Below are 17,791 nucleotides of genomic sequence, written 5' to 3'. Positions count from 1 at the left end.
TTAATGATCCGGCGTTGCCGTGAGCTGTGGTGTAGGTTGCAGACGCGGCTCGGATCCCGCGTTGCTGTGGCTCTGGTGTAGGCCGGTGGCTACAGCTCCGATTCGACCCTAGCCTGGGAACCTCCATATACCGCGGGAGCGGCCCAAGAAATAGCAACAACAACAACAACAACAACAAAAAGACAAAAAAAAAAAAAAAAAAAAGAACACTTGCAATTACTGAAAAAAGTTTAGATATGCATGTAAATTATTTTGTAATATCTTAGAGTTCGGTAAATTAAAAATAAAAAAACTTACCTTTTTTCTGCATATCCTGATAAAGTTTTGTTATTTCTATCTTATGTCCCTCTTCTTTGATTTTCATTTCATTCATAAGTTTGGCAATATTATTCTTATATTCCTAAATATTAAAATATATATTAATTCTTAAATATGTGTACACAACTTTTGACTAATTAGACAGATGAAATCCTCAAACTGTATATTAATTATTTTTTTTTTTTTTTTGCTTTTTAGGGCTGCACCTGAGGCATATGGAAGTTCCTAAGCTAGGAGTTGAATCAGAGCTGCAGGCCTATACCACAGCCACAGCAACGTGGGATCTGAGCCACGTTTGCGACCTACACCACAGTTCATGGCAACGCCAGATCCTTAACCCACTGAGTGAGGCCAGGGATCGAACCCACATCCTCATGGATCCTAGTCAGGTTTGTTAACTGCTGAGCCATGAAGGGTACTCCCTATATTAATTTTTGACATGTAATCATATCTAGAAGGGAAAGATATTGTTTATGGTTTGATCAGCTTTGAGAAAGACCAATTTCTGGTCCAAGTAGACAGTGAACATGTAGATTCAATGATTCAAATTTTTTTATCTTTGCCTCCTGAATACTCATCACCATATCATAGATGCCTAAAAGATTTTGTTTAATCGTATGAATAAATGCCACAACAGCATTAAAATATGTCACCCCCCTCAAAAAAAAAGAGCCAAAGCTATACTTTAGAGCCAACTCTAGGCACTGTTTGAGAGCCAGTGAACTTACCCTAATTTAGGATGAATCCTTTTGAAAGTGGGCTGAATTTCTGTTATTGAAAATTATGTAAACATCCCTAATTCCCAGAAAGAGGTTAAGCATTACCTATGGTAAGGGTTAGCTTTATGAGGAGGCTAAAGAAGGATGGATTTGGAATTTAAGAAGCACTGAATAGCCTTCTGAGATTAATTTCTTAGGTTGTTGAATCATAGAAGTGATTTATTATGCTAATATGGAGAGAAGCATTGAGAGAGGTATTGAAAGAGAAATCCCCCAAAGATAAAATTTACAGTTTTTCCAGAGGTATGTTTCTATGCAGAGAAACCACTCACAGGCCTAAGATGTAGGAAGGAGAAAAGGAAAACAGGAAGAATAAACATGAAGTAGGATAGTAAGAAAGAGACAGTGATGAAGGCAAGAGGCCCAGAAAATCTTTTAAACACCGTAAAAGCAGGGACTTTGTTTTTACTTCTAATTCCTAGTATATATATCTCTTGATATATATATATATATATATATATATATATATATATATATAGTCAGTTAATGAGCGTATCAATAAGAATTACTTAAGTCAGAGGTTCTTCCTAGACCCAGTGAATAAGTTGTTGAGGGTCCATTAACTTCCTGAAATTGTATGTGAAATTACACACACACACACGTGAGTATGCACTTCTTTGAGCATTTTTCTCAGAGAGGGTTCACAGCTTTTAATAGATAGTCAGTATATTCAAGTATTGAGGAGGTTAAAAAAGTCAAGGTCTACTGGCTTAAGCACCTATAATTTAAAATAAAGGTACATTCCTCCAGATGATCATAAATTCAAGGGGTCAGGATTTCTACTTCTGCTACTTATTCTGCCAGACAACTTACAGGAATGGCTGAACTTATCCAACCATTGCCTTTGATTAAAGTTGAGCAGGTGACTAAAGGTGTGACTCTCATAAATTTCTATTTTTCCTATGCATGTATCTAGCTTTCTAGATGGGCAACTACAGAGTGGCTTTCATAAATTACTCCTGACTTAAATGGATTCACTGAGAAGTTGTTGCACTGGGAAACCACAAGAGACAAATATACATATCATTTTGCATTGACTTTGCCACCTGAAATGTTTCCATGAATTTGGTAAGATCCAGGATTATCACTCCAGCGTTGAGGCATGAAGCCTAAAGGTATAGGCTGGGAAGGCTGTATGTATATCACTAGGTTCTTCTCCCCCCAGTTTAGCCTGTTCCAGCCCCAAGGAGTCCAATCCTTTCTTCTTTCTAAGGGTACAAAGTCCCACAAGTTATTTTTAGTTGCTTTCTTTTCAGTTGCCTTCTGGGACCTTTAAATTCCAAGGGACAGCCTCTGGTTATATTTTTGTTTTTATAAAACTTAGGAATTCTTTGTATAAAAGTTACAAAACTTCTCTCAGTCCCATAAATAGGGCCTTTAAGTAACTCTTAAGTGAATTTCTCAGGAATGGTTCTCCATATGTTTTGGATGTGCCTGGAGATTTTGTACTAGAGAATTTTCATTGGATTGATGAAATTTTTAGTTTGCTTTCTACAGCAGTTAATTAAAAACATCAGAATCTCGGATTTTGGTGTTTTCTCTTTAATTTCCATCTCTTTGAAAGTTGGTATGCTATTCTAGTCAAAGCAGTATTCTACAGCTTGGCATTTTAGAAGAGAAAGGAGGCAACAATTTCCCCCTTTCTCTCTGTTCCAGGTACACCCTGACTTCACCATCTATTGTTGAGCTTTAGAGGCAAGATACAAAAAGGATGGGAAAATAAAGGAAACAGATAAAGAAAGGAAAAAATAAGGGATGAGACATAAGTCAGAGATATTTAAATTATCTCAAATTTGGTGATGAGAAGCTAAATTTTATGAAAGCACAATCAGGTGCCATTCATAACTCCTAAGTATTACCCAGAAGCCTGTGGTAGGGTTACAGAATTAGCTTGTGTTTCTTTAGGGGCTCCTCAAGAATCAGATTGAATTTAGAGATGATCCTTTAAGTTGAAGTTCTAAGCTGGATATAGATCCAAGTTGAGTTTTAGAAATCTTAGGTCTGCCTGAGTTTGACCTATTGACTCTTGGGAAATGAGAAAAAACTAGCATAATAAGCTTCCCAAAGAGCAGAGTGGTGGGAACTTACATTTGTGGAACATGTTTTATGTTCTAGGCACTGTATTTTATGGTCTATAATTGCCATCACTACGCTGTTCTTATAGGAGAAAAGAAAAAGTAACAGAGTATGTTGGCTCTTGGGAAAAAAATTATTTGGTGATCCACATAAAATGCTCTCTTCATTTGGATGGTGCAGTAAAATTGCTGTAGATTACTCAAATCATAAAGATTGAAGACATTTACTTTATCATAAAAAATTTTTAAAGTGCTAATTAATATAGTATACTCTAGAGTAAAAACTCTATTAACATGATTAAAAACATATGGCAAAGTAGTTGCATCTCTTTTTGTTAGAAAAAGTAATACACATGATATGTTATTGCTTTATAGTCTGTGAAAAGCCCAGGGTCCTCAAAAGTTGTATTTTTTAAACAAATTCTATTTACTAATAATTATGGCATCCTCTGTATATATTTACCTTAAAAATTTTGGCTGTCTTTATTAATGAAAAAGCTATCTTTTTCTAATTTGAGGAGAAAAATTCTCCACAGGGATTTGATTGAATATAAAGACACATAAACTCACCTGTTCATGAGATTTTAACTTTTCTTTCATAAGATCAGAATTTCTTTTTAGTTGTTCATTCTCACCTGTGTAAAAATCATCAAAGAGCATCCTAATATATAGCACTTTTCAATTAACTGGAAATATGTTTAACATAAAAAGTTTTCATTCATATATGTGCTCAACACATGAATATGGTATCTGCTTACACATCAGGCTCTGTGCATGACATTGGAAATGTTGAAATAAAAAAATAATGGCTCTTCAAAAAATTTAGATCCTAGTGGCAGGAAAGACGTGTTTAGTTATGATATGCTATGATCATTGTTCTGTAATAGAAGTGTGACTGAAAGTGGTGGGGAGCTTGGAAGGAAAAACTTAGATCAGCTTAAAGTCAGGAAAGGGTTTATAGAAGAGGATCCACTTGAGTTGAGACTTACATGATAAGTTAGAGAGGTGCATACAGATACTGAAAACAGCACACAAGACTTTACACTTGAATGAATGTAGCATATTTAGAAAAATTAAAATTCAAGTACAGTATTGTTGGAGTGTATATTGTGAAGAGAATGTATTAAAGGAGCTGCGGATATATCCTGATGGAGATAGACATATTCTATATGAATTATTTTGAATTTTATTTTATAAGTTATAAAGTCACCAAAGATTTTGAACAGTGAGGTGAAATTATTAGTTACTTGTTGCAAAGATTATCCTACAATGTAGAGGATGAATGGGAGGGTTTTGCTCCTAGAGCAATGGATGTAAGTAATGATAGATCAACTAGTAGAGGACTAGGTTAGGCCAGGGCAGTAGAAGACAAAAGGAAAATAAAGCTAACTCTTTAGATGATAGAATTGCCATGAGACTTAGTGATTGGCTGGATAATAGAAGCAGAAGAGAGAGAAGAAACTTTGCCTTCTAGGTTTCTCATCTCCATAGTTGAAAGATGTTCATCAGTTTGGGGAAAAGTAAAAGGGTAGGGATGAAGTGGTGAATATAGATCTTTATCATGCTAAATTTGAAACATTTGAGATATCCAGGAGAATATTTCTTACAGGTTGAGGAACATTCAGAAGTGGCCAAAAGAAGTCTGTCCTATAAAGGAGACTAAGAAGTATGAAGAGATGCAGGAAAGGATGTTACTATGAAAAGAGGTTAAGAGGGTTATAATCGATGGCAATAAATGCAATAAAAAGATCAACTGAAAGAACTTTGAATCTGAGAACCCTGGGAGATGCCCACTTATCATAAGTTGAGGTCTAGGTGAGGGTGAGGAAATGGAGATACTGATTGCAGATCTTCCTTGAGATTTGATTGTAAAAGGAAAGAGTGAAGGTAAGTGAAAGGAATAAACCCAAAGTTAAGGAAACTTTGTCTTCTTGTTTGTTTAAAAGATGGAAGACATCTGAACTGTTTAAATGCTGAGAGGAATGGCCAATATAAAGAGAAATGAAAGAAAAGGGGCAAGGTGAAGATAGAACATCCCAGAATAGAGAGGTGAAGAGAGATGAGAGATAAACCTAAGTGGAGAAATTAACTTTGGATAGGAAGAATGATTTTCTTTTTTCTAAGCTAAGGAGGAAGGAAGTAAGGATATATCTGGTTATGAATACTCTGGAGGAGGTGCAGTGGGGAGAAGGGGTGGTAGATGACAAGAAATGAGGTAGTTTATGTCTGACAGCTTTCATCTTTTCCCCTGTGAAATAGAAAGTAAAGTAGGCTGAAAGATAAATATTTAAAATTAGGGGCTTAAAGAGTGAAAATTTGAAAAGCCGGGATAAAGTAAGTATATTGGTGAAACTGGGAGTTGTAAATTAATGAGTATCCAATATGTGATTTTTCACCAATAGCCTTTATTAGCTGTAGTTTTGTAAATAAAATAAGTGTGTGGTTGGGTTGATCTATATTTGAGGATTAGTATGCTTTCTATTGCAGAATGGGTGAGGGAAACAAAACTACTGTCAAAAGAGAACATAAGTGATACCCTAAGCTGGATATCTAACCTAAAAAGAAAGGGAGATTTTATTTTTCAGCAACATTATTGAGTTGTATTTATATAATGCCTTTTCATGTAAAACTTAAATAATGAAAAAATTAAATATGGTTTTGCATAGTTAATTTGTCCTACTGTTTCATACCTATCATAATTTTTGTTTTAAAATTTTTATTATAGTTTATTTACAATATTCCTTCAAATTCTGCTAATACAGTGAAGTGACCAAGCCATATATATACACACACATGTTTTTATTTTTTCTTCTTTTTGGTCTTTTTAGGGCCACACCCATGGCATATGGAGATTCCCAAACTAGGAGTCAAATCGGAGCCATAGCCGCTGGCCTATACCACAGTCACAGCAATACCAGATCCGAGCCACATCTGTAACCCAGACCACGGATCATGGCAATGGCAGATCCTTTACCTACTGAGCGGAGCCAGGGATTGACCCTGCATCCTCATGGATACTAGTCAGATTCATTTCTGCTGGGCCATGATGGGAACTCCCATTCTTTTTTTTTTTTTTTCATACTATCTTCCATCATGTCCTAACCCAAGAGACTATACACAGTTCCCTGTGCTGTACAAGTATGACGCCATTAACCATCTGTTTTGAATGTAATAGTTTGCATCTACCACCCCCAAACTCCTGGTCCATCCCTTTCTCTCCCTACTCCCCACAGCAAACAGAAGTCTGCTCTCCAAGTCCATGATCTGTGTCTGTTTTGTAGATACAGAACCACTTGTACTGTATTTTATCACATATCACCATATAAGTGACATCATATGATATATGTCTTTTTCTGACTTACTTCACTTAGTATGAGAATCTCTAGTTCCATCCATGTTGCTGCAAATGGCATTATTTTGTCCTTTTTATGGCTGTGTAGTATTCCATCACATATGTATATACATACCATATTTTCTTAATCTTTTCATCTGTTGATGGACATTTGGGTTGTTTCCATGTCTTGGCTATTGTGATAGTGCTGCTATGAAAATAGGGATGCATCTATCTTTTTTTTTTTTTTTTTTTTTCTATTTCTTTGGGCTGCTCCCGCGGTATATGGAGGTTCCCAGGCTAGGGGTCTAATCGGAGCTGTAGCCACTGGCCTACGCCAGAGCCACAGCAACACAGGATCCGAGCCGCGTCTGCAACCTACACCACAGCTCACGGCAACGCCGGATCGTTAACCCACTGAGCAAGGGCAGGGATCGAACCCGCAACCTCAAGGTTCCTAGTCGGATTCGTTAACCACTGCGCCATGACGGGAACTCCTCATCTATCTTTTTGAGTGAAAATTTTGTTTAGATACATGCCCAGGAGTAGGATTGCTGGATCATATATTAGTTCTATATTTAGTTTTCTGAGGTACCTCCATACTGTTGTCCACAGTGGTGGTACCAATTTACATTCCCACCAACAGTGAAGGTGGGTTTCTTTTCTCCACATCCTCTCCAGCATTTGTTATTTGTTAACTTGTTAATGATGGCCATTCTGACTGGTGTGAGGTGGTACCTCATTGCAGTTTTGATTTGTATTTCTCTAATAATTAGTGATGTTGAGCATTTTTCATGTGTGTGCTGGCCATCTGTATGTCTTTGGAGAAATGTCTATTTAGGTCTTCTGTCCATTTTTTGATTGGGTCGTTTTTTTTGCTGTTGAGTTGTATGACTTGTTTGTGTATTTTGGAGATTAAGACCTTGTCTTTTGCATCATTTGCAAAGATTACCTCTCACTCTGTGGGTTGTCTTTTCATTTTTTAATGGTTTCCATTAAAAGGATGTGCAAAAGCTGGTAAGTTTGATTAGGTCCCATTGGTTTGTTTATTTTTGTCTTTATCATCATTATTCTAGGAAGTGGACCAGATAAGATGTTGCTGAGATTTATGTCAAATAGCATTCTGCCTATGTTTTCCTCTAGGAGTTTTATAATATCTGGCCTTATATTTATGTCATCCATTGTAAGTTTATTTTTGTGTATAGTGTTAGAAAATGTTCTAATTTCATTCTTTTACATGTAGCTGTCCAGTTTTCCCAGAACCACCTATTGAAGAGACTGTCTTTCCTCCACTGTATGTTCTTGCCTCCTTTGTCATAGATTAATTGACCATAGGTGCTTGGGTTTATTTCTTGTCTTTCTATCCTGTTCCATTGATCTATATTTCTGTTTTTGTGCCAGGACCACACTATTTTGATGACTGTGGCTTAGAGTATTGTCTGAAGTCAGGGAGCCTGATTATTCTAGTTCTGTTTTTTGTTTTCAAAATTGCTTTGGCTCTTTAGAGTCTTTTGTGTTTCCACACAAATTTTAAAATATTTTTTCTAGTTCTATGAAGAATATCATTGATAATATGATAGGGATTGCAGTGAATCTGTAGATTGCCTTGGATAGTATAGTCATTTTGACAATATAGATTCTTCCAATCCAAGAGCATAATATATCTTTCCATCTGTTTGTGTCATCTTTGATTTCTTTCTTCAGCATGTTATATTTTTCAGAGTACAGGTCTTTTGTTTCTTTAGGTAGGTTTATTCCTAGGTGTTTTATTCTTTTTGATGCGATGGTAAATGGGATGATCTCCTGAATTTATCTTTCTGATCTTTCATTGTTAGTATACAGAAATTCAGTTGATTTCTGTGTATTAATTTTGTATCCTGCAACTTTACCAAATTCATTGATGAATTCTAATAGTTTTCTTGTGGTGTCTTTAGGATTTTCTATGTATAGTATTATGTTGTCTGTAAACAGTGATAGTTTTACTTGTTCTTTTCCAATTTGCATTCCTTTTATTTCTTTTTCTTTGATTGTCATGGCTAATACTTCCAAAACTATGTTAAGTAACAGTGGTGAAAGTAGACATCCTTGTCTTGATCCTGATCTAATCAGAAATGCTTTCAGTTTTTCACCATTGAGAATGATGTTAGCTGTGGGTTTGTCATATAGAGCTTTTGTTATGTTGAGGTAGGTTCCCTCTCTGCCCACTTTCTGGAAAGTTTTTAATCAGAAATGGGTGTTGAATTTTGTCAAAAGCTTTTTCTGCATCTATTCAGATGAGTGTATGGTTTTTATTTTTCAGTTTGTTGATGTAGTGTATTACACTGATTGATTTTCACATATTGAAGAATGCTTGCATCCCTGGGATTAATCCCACTTGATTATGGTGTATGAGCTTTTAAATATACATTTGGATGAAGTTTGCTATTATTTCATTGAGGATTTTTGCATCTATGTTCATTAGTGATATTGGCCTGTAGTTTTCTTTTTCTATGGTATCTTTGTCTGGTTTCAGTATCAGGGCAATGGTGACTTCATAGAATGTTCTTGGGAGTGTTCCTTCCTCTGCAATTTTTTGGAAGAGTTTCAGAAGCATAGATGTGAACTCTTCTTTGAATGTTTGATAGAATTCACCTGTGAAGACATCAGGTCCTGGAATTTTGGTTTTTGGAAGTTTTAAAATTATATTTTTAATTTCAGTGCTTGTGATTGGTATATTCATATTTTCTATATTTCCTGGTTCAGTCTTGGTAGGTTGAACCTTTGTAAGAATCTGTCAGTTTCTTCTAGGTTATCTATTTTATTGGCATACAGTTGCTCATGGTAGTCTCTTCTGGTCCTTTGTATTTGTGTTGTCAGTTGTAACTTCTACTTTTTCCTTTCTAATTTTATTGATTTGAACCATCTCCTGTTTATTTTTTCTTTTTTTTCCCCTTTAGCCACAGGCTTTAATGTTTGAATATCTGCAGCTATTATCCTACTTAAAAATATTAATTTTTTACAAAGCCCTATATATTATACAGTTCAATCCCTTCACTGTCCATGTTATCCCACATTTTCATGAAGAGGTATTTCCCCAAATCACAATCTGCCTGATTGTGTGTAAAGGATTGTTTTAGAGGCTCCCCTCCCCGCCCCAACACTCCCATTTTGTGGTATGAAGTCTAGCTATGACTCCACTTTGATTTTGAGGATTGCTATGTCCTCAGTGTGAGAATTTAATGTTAACTAAAAAATAAGTGATCCCTGCAGACTTCCTCACTTCATGCCACTGAGGGTGTTTTATACAGTCTGAATCCACACATGGGCCAGAGGGGTTGCCCTTTGAGAGGAGAACTTCTCAGTCTTTACATTGAAGTACTTCTCCAAGATGAATTATTTCTAAGTATGTTTTAATGTTCCTCAGCATTCTTTGGTATTTGTGAGAAGTCATCTTCTTTCCTGTTTCAGTGTTTCCCCTTTCACTGAGTTCCTTGTGCATGTCTAGCCTGGTGCTGGGCTGAATAATTGTTAACAGTGACTACAGTCCTGGTGCTTCTCCACAGGGAGTTGGCTCCCATTTAACAATCGTTATCAGTGAGGAACAAGGGGTTATCCTCTGCCCAAGTTGTCTAGGTCTTTCGAGTTGAGAACTGTTGCTAAAAACATGCATATTAGATTTACAGAGTGAGTCTGCCGTGTTCCCTGGGGTCAGGTCAGGCCATGACTGAAGGCTTTGCTACAGGGACAACACACACGATCTCCTTCCTTGTATTAAAGCCTGTTGGGACTGAGGAGAATGATGCCTGAAGCAGCTTTCATTTTGATTACAGAGGATGCTGCCATAATAGGTGTGTACTGTGATGTGTTTAAATACTAAAGCTATGACTGATGTTTCCTCCACTCCCCTGACATTTGTGCCATATCACCCCAGGTCAGACTGTCTCCTGAGGGCCCCCTGATCTTCTCTTCCATGCTGTGTTCCCTCATGTTGTCTGAGGGAAGAGCTGTGACTGAAGTGTTTCCCACAGAGCTGATACTCATAGGGCTGCTCTCCAGTGTGGGTTCTGTCATGTCGTCTCAGATGAGCAAACTGACTGAAGGCCCTCCCACACGGCTGGCATTCATAGGGTTTCTCTCCTGTGTCTCTCCCATTTTTTCTGATGCGCCTGGCTAAAGGTTTATCAATTTTGTTAATCTTTTCAAAGAACCACCTTTTAGTGTCATTAATCTTTATTGTTTACTTTGTCTCTATGTCAGTAATTTCTGCTCTAATCTTTTGATTTCTTTCCTTTTACTAATTTTGGGCTTTGTTCTTCCTTCTCTAGATTTTTTAGGTGGAAGGTTAGGTGTTTTTTTTACTTGAGTTTTTTCTTCTTTCCTGAGATAAGATTGTATTGCTATCAACTTCCCTCTTGGAACTACTTTTGCTGTGTCCCATAGGTTTCGGATCATTGTATCCTCACTGTCATTTTTCTCTAAGTATCTTTTGATTTCCTCTTTGATTTCTTCAATCTCTGGGTTGTTTAGTAGCATATTGTTTAGTTTCCAGGAGTTAGTGTTTTTTTGCTGTTTTTTTCTTACAGTTGATTTTTAGTCTTCTCGTATTGTGTTCAGAGAAAATGAAATAATTTCGAATTTTTAAAATTTACCAAGGCTTTATCTGTGGGCCCAAGATGTGATCTATCCTGGAGACTGTTCCATGTGCACTTGAGAAGAATGTATATTCTTCTGCTTTGGTTCTGTAAGTATCAGTTATGTCTATCTGGTGTAGTGTCATTTAAAGCCTGTGTTTCCTTGTTGATTTTCTGTCTGGATGATCTGTCCATTGCTGTATGTGGGGTGTTAAAGTCCCCCACTCTTATTGTGTTGCTGTCAATTTCTCCTTTTGTGACTGTTATCAGTTGCCTTCATGTTATGGTGCTCCTATGTTGGGTGCATATATATTTACAATTGTTATATCTTCTTCCTTGGACTGATCCTTCAATCATTATGTAACATCCTTCGTCTTGTGATTTTTATTTTAAAATATATTTTGTCTGATGTGAGTATTGCTACTCCTGCTGTTTTATGATTTCCTTTTGCATGTAATACTTTCTTCCATTCCCCTCACTTTAAGTCTGTATGTGTCCTTAGATCTGAAGTGGGTCTCTTGTAAACAACATATATATAGGTCTTATTTTTGTATCCATTCAGCCAGTCTGTTTCTTTTAGTTGGAGCATTTAATCCATTTACATTCAATGTAATTATGGATAAGTATGTTCTTATTGCCATTTTCTTAATTTTTTTTGACTGTTGTTTTGGTTCTTTTTCTTTCCTTCCTTTTTTTGCCCTCTCTTGTGATTTGCTGACCATATTTATTGTCATGCTTGGACTGCTTTTTCTTTTTTATGTAAGTGTCCATTACAGTTTTTTGATTTGTGGTACATATATATATCTTTCTAGGGCTGCACCCGCAGCATATGGAGATTCCCAAGCTAGGGGTCCAATTGGAGCTGTAGCCACCCACCTACACCACAGCCATAGCAACACAGGATCTGAGCCACATCTGTGACCTACACCACAGCTCACAGCTATGCCATATCCTTAATAGTGAGGCCAGGGATCAAACACACATCCTCATGGATGCTAGTCAGGTTCGTTAACTGCTGAGCCACGATGGGAACTCCCCCATTATATTTTGATATAACTATCTCTATGTATGCAGAATTGTTTCTGGTTGCTGTTCTCTTAATTTCAGACACAATTTTAATGTTCTGCATTTGTTTTTTTTTTTTTTTTTTTGTCTTTTGTCTTTTGTCTTTTTGTTGTTGTTGTTGCTGTCTCTTGGGCCGCTTCCGCGGCATATGGAGGTTCCCAGGCTAGGGGTTGAATCGGAGCTGTAGCCACCGGCCTACGCCAGAGCCACAGCAACGCGGGATCCGAGCCGCGTCTGCAACCTACACCACAGCTCACGGCAACGCCGGATCGTTAACCCACTGAGCAAGGGCAGGGACCGAACCCGCAACCTCATGGTTCCTAGTCGGATTCGTTAACCACTGCGCCACGACGGGAACTCCAGTGTTCTGCATTTGTAATCTCCTCATGTTTGCTTGTTTTGATGTCATATTTATCCATGGGTGATTTCTACTTTTATATTATCTTTGTCTTTACCACTGAGCTTTCTCATTTGGAATACTCTTATTTCTAATGGCAGCTTTTCCTTTTCTGCTTAGAGAAGTTCCTTTAGTAGTTGCTCTAGAGCTGGTTTGGAGGTATTGAATTCTCTCAACTTTTACTTGTCTGAAAAGCTTTTGATTTCTCCATCAAATCTGAGTAAGAGGTTTGCTGATTAGAGTATTCTTGGTTCTAGGTTTCTCTTCTTCATCACCTCAAATATATCTTGCCATTCCCTTCAGGTCTGTAGAGTTTCTGCTGAAAAATCAGCTGTTATCCTTAAGGGGGTTCCCCTGTATGTTATTTGTTGCTTTTCCCTTGTGGATTTTTTTGTTTGTCTTTTCAGGGCTGTACCCATGGCATATGGAAGTTCCCAGGCTAGGGGTCGAATTGGAGCTGTAGCTGCTGGCCCATGCCACAGCCGTATGATATTCCCTCTCCTGAAGATGGATAGCTCCAGGGAGGTGGCAGTGTTCCACAGTTCAAAGGGCTGCTTTTGTAGCATGCAGGGGCAGCAGTGGCTCCTGTGACCCCCAACTGCTGCCAGGTAGCTTTCAGGACTATTTTGTGTAGCTGGCAATGTCATCAGCTGCTCCCACTGTCCCTCCCTTTGTCAGGGTGGCTCTTGGGGTTGCTCTCTGTAGCTGTAGGAGCAGGTGCTATTCTGTAGCCACTCCCCTTGTTTGGCCACTCTATGTATCACTGTCTGTCCCAGAGATGTGACTGCTCCCTAACTATTGCTAAAAGGCTCTTTTCTGTAGCTGCAGGACATGCACTTCTGGTGGAGCCTCCCCCTGCTTGTCTGTGGCAGGAGTGCTATCTGTAGCTGCTGAGGATAGGAATGTGGAAAAATGGGCCTCTCACAGCTCCTTTGGTATAGAAGCAGCACCACTGGCACAGACCCCTGTAGGGCCCGTGGCAGGAGCCATGGAGCTTGTGGTTTTCTCTGGCTGGGCAGTTTGTGACTCCCACAGGGAACATGCTTTGTTGGTGATTCTTTTAGCATAGAAGGAGTGCCACTGGCATGGACCCCTGCAGATCCACTGGCAGGAGCCGTGGAGTTTGTGTTATTCCCTAGGTGGTTACTCTGCCCTCTCCAAGTTCTCTGTAGCCTAAGGGTGGGGCTGCTCCCCAGCTGTTGCTAGGCAGCTGCTGCTGCCAGGTAGCTCCTAGAGCTGAAGCAGACAGTATCCTGCAACCTTAGAGCATGCACAGGGAACAAGGTGATGTATCCTGCCCCTTCCCCCCAGCACTCTCAAACAATGGTGGTTAGCCTCAAAGCCCAACTGGGTTGCCTCAACTTATGGCCTCAGGTACGGTCACCTAATAATCTAATCATTCCGTCTGTTTTTGCTCGGCCAACCCGTTTTTTCCCCACATGACTAGCCCTAGCTCTCTCTTTGAGTTTGATCTCTAAGGCCAGAATTTAAGTTCCTGACCCCTGCTGGCACCAGAATATGGTTTTTGGTTGCCATAGCACTGACTGTGGAGGATTGTTTCCTTTTTAACTGCTTCACCCTGGTCACTGTGTACTCCTCCAGTATTCTTAAGCTCCTCCTCTGTCCCAGCTGATTTCCTCACTAGTAGGGGGACTTCCCAGTGTGCAGGAGCTTTTCCTCTTTCCAGCTCCCTCCTAGGGATGGAGTGGGACTCATCTCTCTTCTTTTCTCTTCTTTCCTTTATCCTATCTGGTTTCCTGAAGTTTTTCTTGCTCAATCATAATCCCAAGGTCTTTTGTCAGTGTTTAGCAAATTTTCTGTGGGAATAGTTCCACATGTAGATGCAATCTCAATGTATTTGTGGGAGTAGGTGAGCCTCATGTCATACTATTATGCCATCTTCCTTCTCATTTGTCTTTTCTTTTTTTTTTTTTTAAATGGGTTCCTTTGCTGTCCAAAAGCCTGTAAGTTTAATTAGGTCCCATTTGTTTATTTTTGTTTTTATTTCTAATTGCCTTGGGAGACTGACCTAAGGAAACATTTGCATTGTTGATGTCAGAGAATGTTTTGCCTATATTCTCTTCTAGGAGTTTTATGGTGTCTTAAGTTTAATCTTTAAGCCACTTTGAGTTTATTTTTGTGTATGGTGTGAGAGTGTGTTCTAGTTTCATTGCATGACTTTCTGAAGAGACTATCTTTTTCGCATTTTATATTCTTGTGTCCTTTGTCAAAGATTAGTTGAACTGCTTTTGCAGCATCCCATAGATTTTAAATGGTTATGTTTTCATTATCACTTGTCTCAAGGTATTTTTTAATTTTCTTTTTGATTTCCTTGTTGACCCACTAGTTTTTTAGTAGCATGTTGTTTAGTCTCCATGTATTCATTATCTTCTCATTTTATTTACAGTGGTTGCTTGCTAGTTTTATGCCATTGTGGTCAGAGAAGATGTTTGGAATAATTTCTATACTCTTAAATTAAAAAAAAAATCTTTTTAGGGCCACACCCACAACATATTGAAGTTCCAAGGCTACACGTCGAATCAGAACTGTAGCTGCTGGCCTACACCACAGCCACAGCAGTGCAGGATCTGAGCCGCATCTGCGACCCACACCATAGCTTATGGCAATACCAGATTCTTAACCCACTAAGCGAGGCCAGGGATTGAACCTGCATCCTCCTGGATGCTTGTCTGATTCATTTCTGCTGAGTTACTATGGGAACACCTCTTAGATTTTTTTTCATCTTTTTTAGGGCTGCACCCACAGAATATGGACATTCCCAGGCTAGGGGTCGAATTGGAGCTAAAGGTGCTAGTGTACACCACAGCCACAATAATGCCAGATCTGAGCTGCATCAGTGAACTACTCAAGACAATGCTGGATCCTTAACCCACTGAGCAAGGCCAGGGATAGAACCTGCATCCTCATGGATACTAGTTGGGTTTGCTACTGCTGAGCCATGATGGGAACTCTTTAATTTGTTGAAATTAGTTTTGTGCCTCAGTATGTGGTCAGTCCTAGAGAATGTTCCATGTGCACTTGAAAAGAATGTATATTCTGTTTTTTTTTTTCCGATGTATTGTCCTGAAAATATCAATTGAGTCTAACTGTTCTACTGTATCATTTAGGATCTTTATCGCCTTACTGATTTTATGTCTGAAAGATCTGTCCATTGATGCAGGTGGGTTGTTAAAGTCTCCTACTATTATTGTATTCCCATTGAATTTCTTCTTTTATGTCTGTTAGTATATGTTGTATCTACTTGGGTGCTCCTATATTAGGGGCACAGATGTTGATGAGCATAAAATCCTTTTCTTAAATTGGTCCTTTTATCATTAAATAGTATCCTTCTTTGTCTTTCTTTATGGTCTTTGTTTGAAAGTCTATTTTGTCTAATATGAGTATTGCAACTCCTGCTTTCCTGTCTTTTCCATTTGCTGGAAATATCTTTTTCCATCCCATAACTTTAAATTTATATGTGTATTTTGCCCTAAGGTGAATCTCTTGTAGGCAGTATATTGTAGGGTCTTTTTTTTTTTTTTTAAATCCAGTCTGCCACTCTATGTCTTTTGATTTGAGCATTCAGTCCATTGACATTTAGGGTAATTATTTAAATAAATGTATTTATTGCCATTTTAAAGCTTGCTTTCCAGTTGATTCTATGTCTCTCCTTTGTTCCTTTCTTTTTCTCTTTTGGTTGGATAATTTTATTTTATGCTTACATCCTCTGCTTTTTTTTTGTGACTGTATTGTTTGCTTTTGATTTGTGGTTGTCCTGTTTTTCAAGTATGTTAGCCCATTCCTATATCTACTTGATTTAGACTGATAGTCATATAGGCTCAAATACATTATAAAAACAAGAGTCTAGATTTTCTTACTCTCCTTCCCACATTTTATGATTTTGATGTCCCTGTTTTATGTCTTCATGTTTATCCTTTTGTTGTTCCTTGTGTTTATCATTGCTTTCACAAATAGTTTTTTTTTCTTCCTTTTTTGATCTGTATACTGGATTACTTAAGTGATTACTTTCCAATTGTGATTTCCTCCATCCTGTATCTTCTTACTTCTTTCCTATTTAGAGGAGCCCTTTCAATATTTTAGAATGGGTTTAGTATTGCTGTATTCTTTTAATTTTTGTTTGTCTGAGAAATTCTTTATTTCTCCTATTTTCAATGATAACCTTGCAAAGTAGAGTATTGTAACTTGCAAAATTTTCCCATTTAGAACTTTGAATATATCTTGCCAATCTCTTCTCTCTTTGAATATATCTTGTAGAGAAATCAGCTGATACCTTTACAGGGGTTCCCTTATAATTAACTGTTGTTTTTCTCTTGCTGCCTTAGAATCCTTTCTTTAATTTTGCCATTTTGTATGTCTGTTTGGGTTCAACTTGTTTGGGGTCCTTTGTTCTTTCTGTATCTGGATATCTGTTTCCTTCTTTAGATTTTGAAAGTTTTCAGCCATAATTTCTTAAAGTACGTTTTCAATCCCCTTTTCTTTTTCTTCTCCTTCTGGAATCCCTATTATGCATAGATTGGCACTTTATATTATCCCACAGATCTCTTATATTGCTTTCATTTTTTAAAATTTGGTTTTCTGTCTGCTGTTCTGATTGGGTGATTCTATCTTCCAAGTCACTTATTCATTCCTCTGCATTATTCATTCTGCTGTTCAATGTCTTTAACTCAGCTTTCATCTCTGCAAATGAATTTTCTAATTTATCTTGGCTCATCCTTATAGTTTCTAGGTCCTTTGTAAAGTAATTTGCATTACTTTTTTTTTGGTCTTTTTTAGGGCCACACCCATGGCATATGGAAGTTCCCAGGCTAGGGGTTGAATTGCAGCTGCAGTTGCTGGCCTAAACCATGGTCACACCAAAGCCAGATCCAAGCCACATCTGTGACTTACACCATAGCTCATGGCAATGCCAGATCCTTAACCAATTGAGCAAGGTCAGGGATTGAACCTGCGTCCTCATGGATACTAGTCAGATTAGTTTCTGTTGAGCCACAATGGGAACTCCCTGCATTACCACTGATATCCATTCTTAGAATATCCATTCTTAATCCTTTAATATTCCCATTATCTCCTTTTTGAACTCAATATCTGCTACACTGCATAGGTCTGTATCATTGTTTGCTCCTTCAGGAGAATTCTCCCAGTCTTTTTTTTTCTTCTTCTTTTTACAGCCACACCTGCATCATGACCCTACCTGG

At 37.9% G+C, this 17,791-nt stretch overlaps 1 protein-coding gene across 2 annotated transcripts in view; it reads right to left on the bottom strand.

Annotated features, from left to right (window-relative positions):
* CCDC152 (coiled-coil domain containing 152) overlaps positions 1-17,791 on the bottom strand; it is a 66,860-nt gene that overhangs the window by 22,573 nt on the left and 26,496 nt on the right. For both annotated transcript variants that reach the window (XM_085002214.1, XM_021076773.2), the window contains exons 5-6: positions 3,743-3,807; positions 298-400 (exon numbers count right to left, since the gene is read on the bottom strand). In XM_085002214.1, the coding sequence (XP_084858340.1) occupies positions 298-400; positions 3,743-3,807 (168 nt within the window). The remainder of the gene's footprint in view (positions 1-297; positions 401-3,742; positions 3,808-17,791) is intronic.

This window comes from Sus scrofa, chromosome 16 (genome assembly GCF_054392235.1).
Source record: "Sus scrofa isolate SSC_HxYL_T2T_F1_AM1 chromosome 16, Sscrofa_HxYL_maternal_Yorkshire_Landrace_v2.0, whole genome shotgun sequence".
Taxonomy (NCBI): domain Eukaryota; kingdom Metazoa; phylum Chordata; class Mammalia; order Artiodactyla; family Suidae; genus Sus; species Sus scrofa.
This window is presented reverse-complemented; position numbering and strand designations above follow the sequence as displayed.